At 49.9% G+C, this 7,368-nt stretch overlaps 1 protein-coding gene across 1 annotated transcript; it reads right to left on the reverse strand.

The window, feature by feature from the left end:
- Window positions 1-1,663: 1,663 nt before the first annotated feature.
- LOC125425575 (zinc finger protein 557-like) lies at window positions 1,664-6,909 on the reverse strand. The gene is made up of 3 exons (XM_048483154.1): window positions 6,837-6,909; window positions 5,104-5,230; window positions 1,664-2,772 (listed from the first exon to the last, which is right to left on the reverse strand). The coding sequence occupies exons 1-3, from the start codon at window positions 6,849-6,851 to the stop codon at window positions 2,609-2,611; spliced, it is 306 nt and encodes a 101-aa protein (XP_048339111.1). The 5' UTR covers window positions 6,852-6,909; the 3' UTR covers window positions 1,664-2,608.
- Window positions 6,910-7,368: the final 459 nt, after the last annotated feature.

Here is a 7,368-nt window from a genome sequence, read left to right on the forward strand (position 1 = left end):
GAGCTAATAGGAGATGGGGGCTACAGTTTTGAGGGTCCATAACTTTGGGCCCCCCTGAACCAAACTGCACCAAACCTGGAGGGTATCATCAAGGCAGTCTCCTGATGAGACCCGGAAAGTTTTGACACTGTGCCTTCAGAAATGTGCCCCCCCCCCAGCCTGCAACCCCCATTGACAGCAATGCAGAAAACTCAATGCAGAACAAAGATTCTTGGGCAAATTTCTGGGATGTTCCTGCAGGGGGTGCATTTCTGGACGTATCAGCACCAAAATTTCAGGGTATCATCTGGAGACTGTCATGATGGCACCCCCCAAGTTTAGTGCAGTTTGGTTCAGGGGGTCCAAAGTTATTGGACCCTCAAAAGGGTAGCCCCATCTCCTTAGCAAAGAATGGGGGATGGGGCACTGCCTGGCACCAATGTCCCATAAGGACAGTTTCCAGATGATACCCTGAAATTTTGGTGCCGATACACCCCCTGCAGGCACCAATGTCCTGGTGCAAAAAAAAAATTTGGTCGTGGCGGAGTGGCCGCCCTTGGCCCCAACTCAGGTTTTGCCTATGGGCTACAGTTTTCTGCCCTCGCTAATGTCTCTGGTTGGTTCATTGCTTCCTCTTCCCAGGTCAGTGAGGGATGATTGAACTGGGGCTCTGCGATAAAGGTACTGGAAATTTTTTCTTTGTGGTGTTTGAATCACAATTGTCCCCTGGCTGGAACATGAACATGAATACATGGAACATGTAAAGTGATGCACATAGGGGCAAAAAATCCAAACTTCACATACACGCTACAGGGGTCAGTGCTATCAGTCACAGACCAGGAAAGGGATTTGGGCGTCTTAAGTCGATAGTTCCATGGGAATGTCAACTCAATGCATGGCAGCTGTGAAAAAGGCAAACTCTATGCTGGGGAGAATTAGGAAAGGAGTTGATAATAAAACTGCAAGGATTGTCATGCCCTTATATAAAGCCGTGGTGCGACCGCACTTGGAGTACTGTGTTCAGTTCTGGTCGCCACATCTCAAAAAGGATATCGAAGAGATATAAAAAGTGCAGAGAAGGGCCATGAGGATGATTGAGGGACTGGAGCACCTTCCCTATGAGGAGAGGCTGCAGCGCTTTGGGACTCTCTTTTTTTTTTTTTTTAGTTTGGAGAGGAGACGTCTGAGGGGGGATATGATTGAAGTCTATAAAATTATGCATGGGGTAGAAAATGTTGACAGAGATAAATTTTTCTCTCTTTCTCACAATACTAGAACCAGGGGGCATTCATTGAAAATGCTGGAGGGAAGAATTAGGACTAATAAAAGGAAACACTTCTTCACGCAACGTGTGATTGGTGTTTGGAATATGCTGCCACAGGAGGTGGTGATGGCCACTAACCTGGATAGCTTTAAAAGGGGCTTGGACAGATTTATGGAGGAGAAGTCGATTTATGGCTACCAATCTTGATCCTCTTTGATCTTGATCCTCTTTGATCTTAACAGTCCAGGTGCTCGGGAGCAACAGCCGCAGAAGGCCATTGCTTTCACATCCTGCATGTGAGCTCCCAAAGGCACCTGGTGGGCCACTGCGAGTAGCAGAGTAGCAGAGAGCTGGACTAGATGGACTCTGGTCTGATCCAGCTGGCTTGTTCTTATGTTCTTAATAACCTGCCCTCCAATCCTCAAAAAAGCACCTCAGAAGATGTTTAAGCCAACCCTCTACCCAACCTTTCAGCATAATGAAGGAGCAGGGGTCCCCCAAAGAATCTTAATTCCACTATCTCCCTCTCCGACTTTGTTTTATTTCAGTTAAGCCTGGGAAGAAGGCAGGAATGGAAAATAATTACAGAAATGGAATGGGAAAATTAGAGGGTCTCGGTTACATTCAGACCAATCTTGGAAATAACATCACCATCCCGCCCTTATAATCTCAGAAAAGTCCAGACTGCAGCCTCTCTCAAAGTCCATAGATTCCCCCAGAGTCTGTGCTATATCCTATTAGTTTCACTACAGCCAGGTTCCCCCTTCTACTCGACAGGTGACTCTTCTGTGCCCCTCCCCCACCAGTCAGGACTTCTGCTGTGCAACACACCCACTGCTCACACCACTTCTGCACGTTCCTTTGTTTAGTAAACCACCTTCATGCTTCTATAATACTGACAGGAGGCAACTGCAGATGAATCCTGGCCAAGGCTTAAAAGGTAGTGAGAAAGCAAGGATTGCCTCTGCAAGACGTGGGGGTTTATAGTGCTGGGCTGTCCTGTTGGGAAATCTCTATGTGCCAGACTGCTCACAATTGTTGACAACTCTGTTGTGAACTGAGAGGAGAAGAAGGTAAAATGCACTAGTGTGAGCATTCTCTGGAATTGCTCTGGGTCTTCTCTGTGGGAAAATGCCTGCTTTCCATGTGCCAGGATCTCAGGATCAGTGTCTGGCATCTTCATTTAAAGGGGTTCCAGGTGCCTGGAGAACAGCCCTGCCACAGAGGGTGGACAGTGAATAAGCGACCAGACTGGGTACAAGGAATCAGGCTGTTTTCATAGGTTCCAGAACTACAGCCACCATTTCCACATTCACATCTCATTCCATCTCTAAGGAAGAGAAGGTCAAACAGTGACGGTAATCCTCACAGAAATCCACCTGCTCTTAAAAGGAAGCACAGGCAAAGTACAGTCCCGAGGGACATATAGTAGTTACCTGGGAGCTCCTCCTCTTCATCAAAGATCCCAAGAAACACCTCTCCTTCCTCTTCAAGCTGGGATATGAGCTCGGGCTTAGCAATCAGAGGACCTTGTAATCAGGGGAGAAAAAACCACCACCACCAAAATTATAACTCTCCCGAGTGCAAATAAATTCCTCAGCCCCAAGTGAGGTTGACAGCCCACTCAGAAATACATAATAAATTGAATATTAGGAATGGGATGAGGGACAGTACAGAGCCAAGAATTATCCATCTACTAAGGAAGAATTACCGTGATTCCCTGAAAATAAGACAGTGTCTTATATTAATTTTTGCTCCCAAAGATGTGCTATGTCTTATTTTCATGGGATGTCTTATTTTTTCTGTGTTCTGTTCGTCGGGCGTGCTTCCAAACAAAAACTTGGCTACGTCTTACTTTCGGGGGATGCCTTATATTTTGCACTTCAGCAAAACCTCTACTACATCTTATTCTCAGGGGATGTCTTATATTCGGGGAAACAGCAGGAGGAGGAGTAGGAGGAGGAGTTTGGATTTATATCCCCCTTTTTCTCCTGCAGGAGACTCAAAGGGGCTGACAATCTCCTTGCCCTTCCCCCCTCACAACAAACACCCTGTGAGGTGGGTGGGGCTGAGAGAGCTCCGAGAAGCTGTGACTAGCCCAAGGTCACCCAGCTGGCGTGAGTGAGGGAGTGTACAGGCTAATCTGAATTCCCCAGATAAGCCTCCATCGCTCAGGCGGCAGAGCTGGGAATCAAACCCGGTTCCTCCAGATTAGATACACGAGCTCTTAGCCTCCTACACCACTGCTGCACACTAGGAGTAAAAGGCTCATTAAGGACTGTGGCCCTTCACAGAGAAGGGAGTGGCTTTTATTCTGTAGGGATATAGAAGGGAGAAAATCCGACTCAGAAACATTAGTGGGCTCAGACTGCCCAAGGCAGTGTGCAGAAATCCTGCTAAAAAAACTGTTACCTGAGAGTAAAGTTGTTCTTTCAGAAAATAGAAAAAGAACTGTATTAGCAATTGAAAAGCTTTTAAACACCTGATTGGTTCACGTAACTGTAAAGACCTAAGAAATAAAACAGCTTCTGAATAACTGAGCAAACGGAATCTGTGGAATCAATCATAAAGATCTTGCATATAGTGCCTTTCATATCAAGTTCATCTTTTTAACTTCTAAAAAGCATCTTGTGCCTTGCTTTTTGACTAGGAAAGGAGGTTTCATTTTCAACCAGCTGTCAGGAATACGCGCTGCGGAAGGACAGTTGTCACCACTAGACAGCTTGGGGAGCCAGCCAACAGCAGTGAAGAAACACACAAACACAGCAGCCATCGTTCCACAAACAGGAAGGCGTTTATCTTCCTGTTGCAAAAACACACGGACACACAGCGCTCAGTAACTTTCTCCCCCTCCCCATGAACGGCAACAGAACTACGAACCAACATGAACGGGATGAACAGAACGAATCAAAAAGAAAGGGAAAGTGCCATTGTCTCCTCCGCCCTCTTAACGGGGCTGGTGGCTCGAGCCAGCCAATCAGCCTCTGGGTGAAGCAATCATCCTTCACATGCTACACTTTTACACAGAAGCTACCAGGAGGGGCTGCTCAGAGTCTAAAGAATGAGGCAGATGAAATTTTGGAGGGAAAAATCTCTGCAGGGCACTGGTGGGGAGAGGGTGCGTTGCTGTAGAAATGCAGCTGTAAACTCAGTCATGGGCAAAGAAGCCAGAAGAATTCCCTCTACAGCAGGGGTGGGCAATTATTTTTTCCATGTAAATGCACATGAGAAACAACAGAAAATATTGTGGAGGGCCGGGCCAAAAGGCAGGGGGGCGAAGCGCTTTTGAAAGCCCCGCAGAAGCCGGCAGCCAAGGCAACTGGCTTCTGCAGGGCTTTCAAAGACACCTCGCTCCCCAGCAAGGCAGGGGGGCCAGTCAGGGTCATCCGGCGGGCCGGATGTGGCCCGCAGGCCGTATAATGCCCAGGTGTGCTCTACAGCCACCTCAGTCCAGGTGAGGCACGACTGGAGAGAAGCCCCTGCTCAAACTACCCCACCTTCTCTTGACTAAGCATTCCCCTGGAACCTTTTCTGATGCCCTCTCAGGTGGTCCAACACAAGACTGCCAGGTAGACTCCCTCTCCACAAGGTAACCCCCCAAAGGCATCCCAAATCACAGGAAGGATCATGTCATCATGGAGGGTAGCAGATCTGCTGTAGGGATCAGCCCACCTTCTCTTGACTAAGGATTCCCCTGGAACCATTTCTGATGTCCTCTCAGGTGGTCCAACACAAGACTGCCAGGTGGGGGCTCCCTCTCCACAAGGTAACCCCCAAAAGGACTCCCAAATCCAAGGAAGGATAATGGAGGATAGCAGAGATCTGCTGTTGTGATCAGCCCAGGAGAAAAGGATCCTCACCCAGAGAAGACACGTTCCGAAAGTTCTCCAGCATGACTTCCTTGTACAGCGCCCTTTGGGGGGGCCGCAGCAGGGCCCGTTCCTCCTTGGTGAAATGCACGGCCACCTCTTCAAAGGACACCCCACCCTGCAAGGAGGAGGAGGAGGAAACATTTCTTCACATCAGTGGAAAGCTGGTCTGTGGGCAGGAAAGTCAAAAGCAGAGACAGCCGGACCTGACGGCTGAATGGACATTCAAATCTGCTCCTGATAGAGGGAACTGTGGATTGGTTCTTTAATTCATGAGACAAATTGTAGGGCTGTAAGTATTTTCCCTTATCCGGGAAGGTTTATTAACTGGCCCAGCCAGCAAACATCTTGCTTGCTTTCTTCAAAGCAGTCCATTTTCTACTGACCTTAGGTGGGTCAAATGAATACCTGGTCCTTTTCATTATGAGCGTTCTATTCTAACCCCACCCCGACACATGTGTTTGCACATTGTTCCGACTTTATTAATTCTGGGGATGAATTCCAAAGATCCTTCCGGAATTCCATAATTCAACAATATTTGAAACCAGGTAAATCTAAAACTACACATGATACAGGGAGACCTGCCCAATCTTCTGAAGGTTCGATGTGGCATCTCTCGTCTCCCCCTCCTGCCCTCCTTTCTGATAAGGTCAAGGAATCACTGCCCTTTTAAGCAACTGATAAGCATCTTTCCTCTGGTCTTGAGCCCATGAAGACTCTTGCAGATCTGGATGCTCTTGGTCAGGGAGATGAGGCAGAGGCTGGTCTGCTCTCCCCTTCTGGTGCTTTCCCCCCCAGTGGAACAAGATGTGGGCGATTATTTCGGAGGGGATCATTTTCCTTCGCAATTGGCTATCTTGCTTCCACCAGATTGCTTCCTGCCACCCGGCCCTACAATGGAGTTGCTGCAGGGAGAAAAAAACGGAGGTGACTTGAATATTGGTCACAGTTAATTCCTGCAGCAATTACTATTATGTATTCCAGGGACTGAAAGCTCCTGCTAAGGACCAGCAGTGGCGTAGGAGGTTAAGAGCTCGTGTATCTAATCTGGAGGAACCGGGTTTGATTCCCCAGCCTCTGTCACGCCTGAGCTGTGGGAGCCTTATCATGGGGGAATCTCAGATTTCAGCCTGTACACTCCCACACATGCCAGCTGGGTGACCTTGGGCTAGTCACAGCTTCTCGGAGCTCTCTCAGCCCCACCCACCTCACAGGGTGTTTGTTGTGAGGGGGGAAGGGCAAGGAGATTGTCAGCCGCTTTGAGTCTCCTGCAGGAGAGAAAGGGGGGATATAAATCCAAACTCTTCTTCTTCTAAATCCTTCCTGAATTGTGGTCACATGAGCATAATATTCAGAGCCAGTTAATTAATAGGGGAACAGCTGCACAAAGAGGAGGGGAGCAGAGCCCTGTGGGGACATTTGGCCCCATCCACCCCCATCCCTCTTTGGGGGCATCCTGGGAGCCAGAGGGGCTGTCTTCGCTGCCAGGGGGCTAGCTGCCTTGTGAGGAAGAGGCCACAGATGTCCACACGGAAACTGACGTGGGAAATTCATGGCCCAGTTTTGTCTCATAGTTCCTGCTGGGCCTTCTCCTCTCCTGCCAGTCTAGACAAGGGGAGGGGGTGGGGGGGTTTCACCAGGGGCAGTCTTGGAATCTAGCAGCACCAGAAACAAGGGCATCCCTGCCCTCTTGTGCAGGTCTGACCAGTAACTCCCCCCTTTACCTGAGCTGGGAGCATGGCGGCTCCCTTCCTTTCGCCAAGCGCAGGAGATGGCGGGAGGGAGTGCACTGGCAAGTACTTGTCTTCACTCTTGCCTGGGAGGGGGAGAAAGAAAAGGGGTGGGGGGTTCCTTCTTTGCACTACAAGCACAGGGGAGGGGAGGAAAAAATGCACCCAAGCCCCTCCCCAGAAGCTGCCCCTCTTGGGGAAACTCCCTGTGCAGAGGGGTCTCCGGCCCCTTCGCTGGTTGCCCAAAAGCGCATGGCGGGGGTGGGTGGGTGGTCAGCTGCCCCTCTGGCTCCTGCAGCTTGGGATCTTGGGGAGGCGTGGGACCCCCTGCCCCGTCCCCCTTCCCTGCCTCGGGGAGCCAGGAGGTGCCTCCTCGCCCGCCAGCCCCAGACTCTGCCTGGCCCTTCCCTGGTTCCCCCACCCAAGCTGGGATTCCCAGGGGGTCAGGTGGGGGTGGGGGGCGGAAGCCAGAAAATGTTCTATTGCAGCTGCGAGGCTCATAAGCCCCCTCCAGAGAACTCCAAGT

Source organism: Sphaerodactylus townsendi, unplaced genomic scaffold (assembly GCF_021028975.2).
Source record: "Sphaerodactylus townsendi isolate TG3544 unplaced genomic scaffold, MPM_Stown_v2.3 scaffold_806, whole genome shotgun sequence".
Classification (NCBI taxonomy): Eukaryota; Metazoa; Chordata; class Lepidosauria; order Squamata; family Sphaerodactylidae; genus Sphaerodactylus; species Sphaerodactylus townsendi.

Coding starts and splice junctions, on each gene's coding strand:
- LOC125425575 (XM_048483154.1), bottom strand. Junction 2,773..5,103: donor TCGGAACGTGTCTTCTCTGG/GTGAGGATCCTT, acceptor CCTGATTACAAG/GTCCTCTGATTGCTAAGCCC.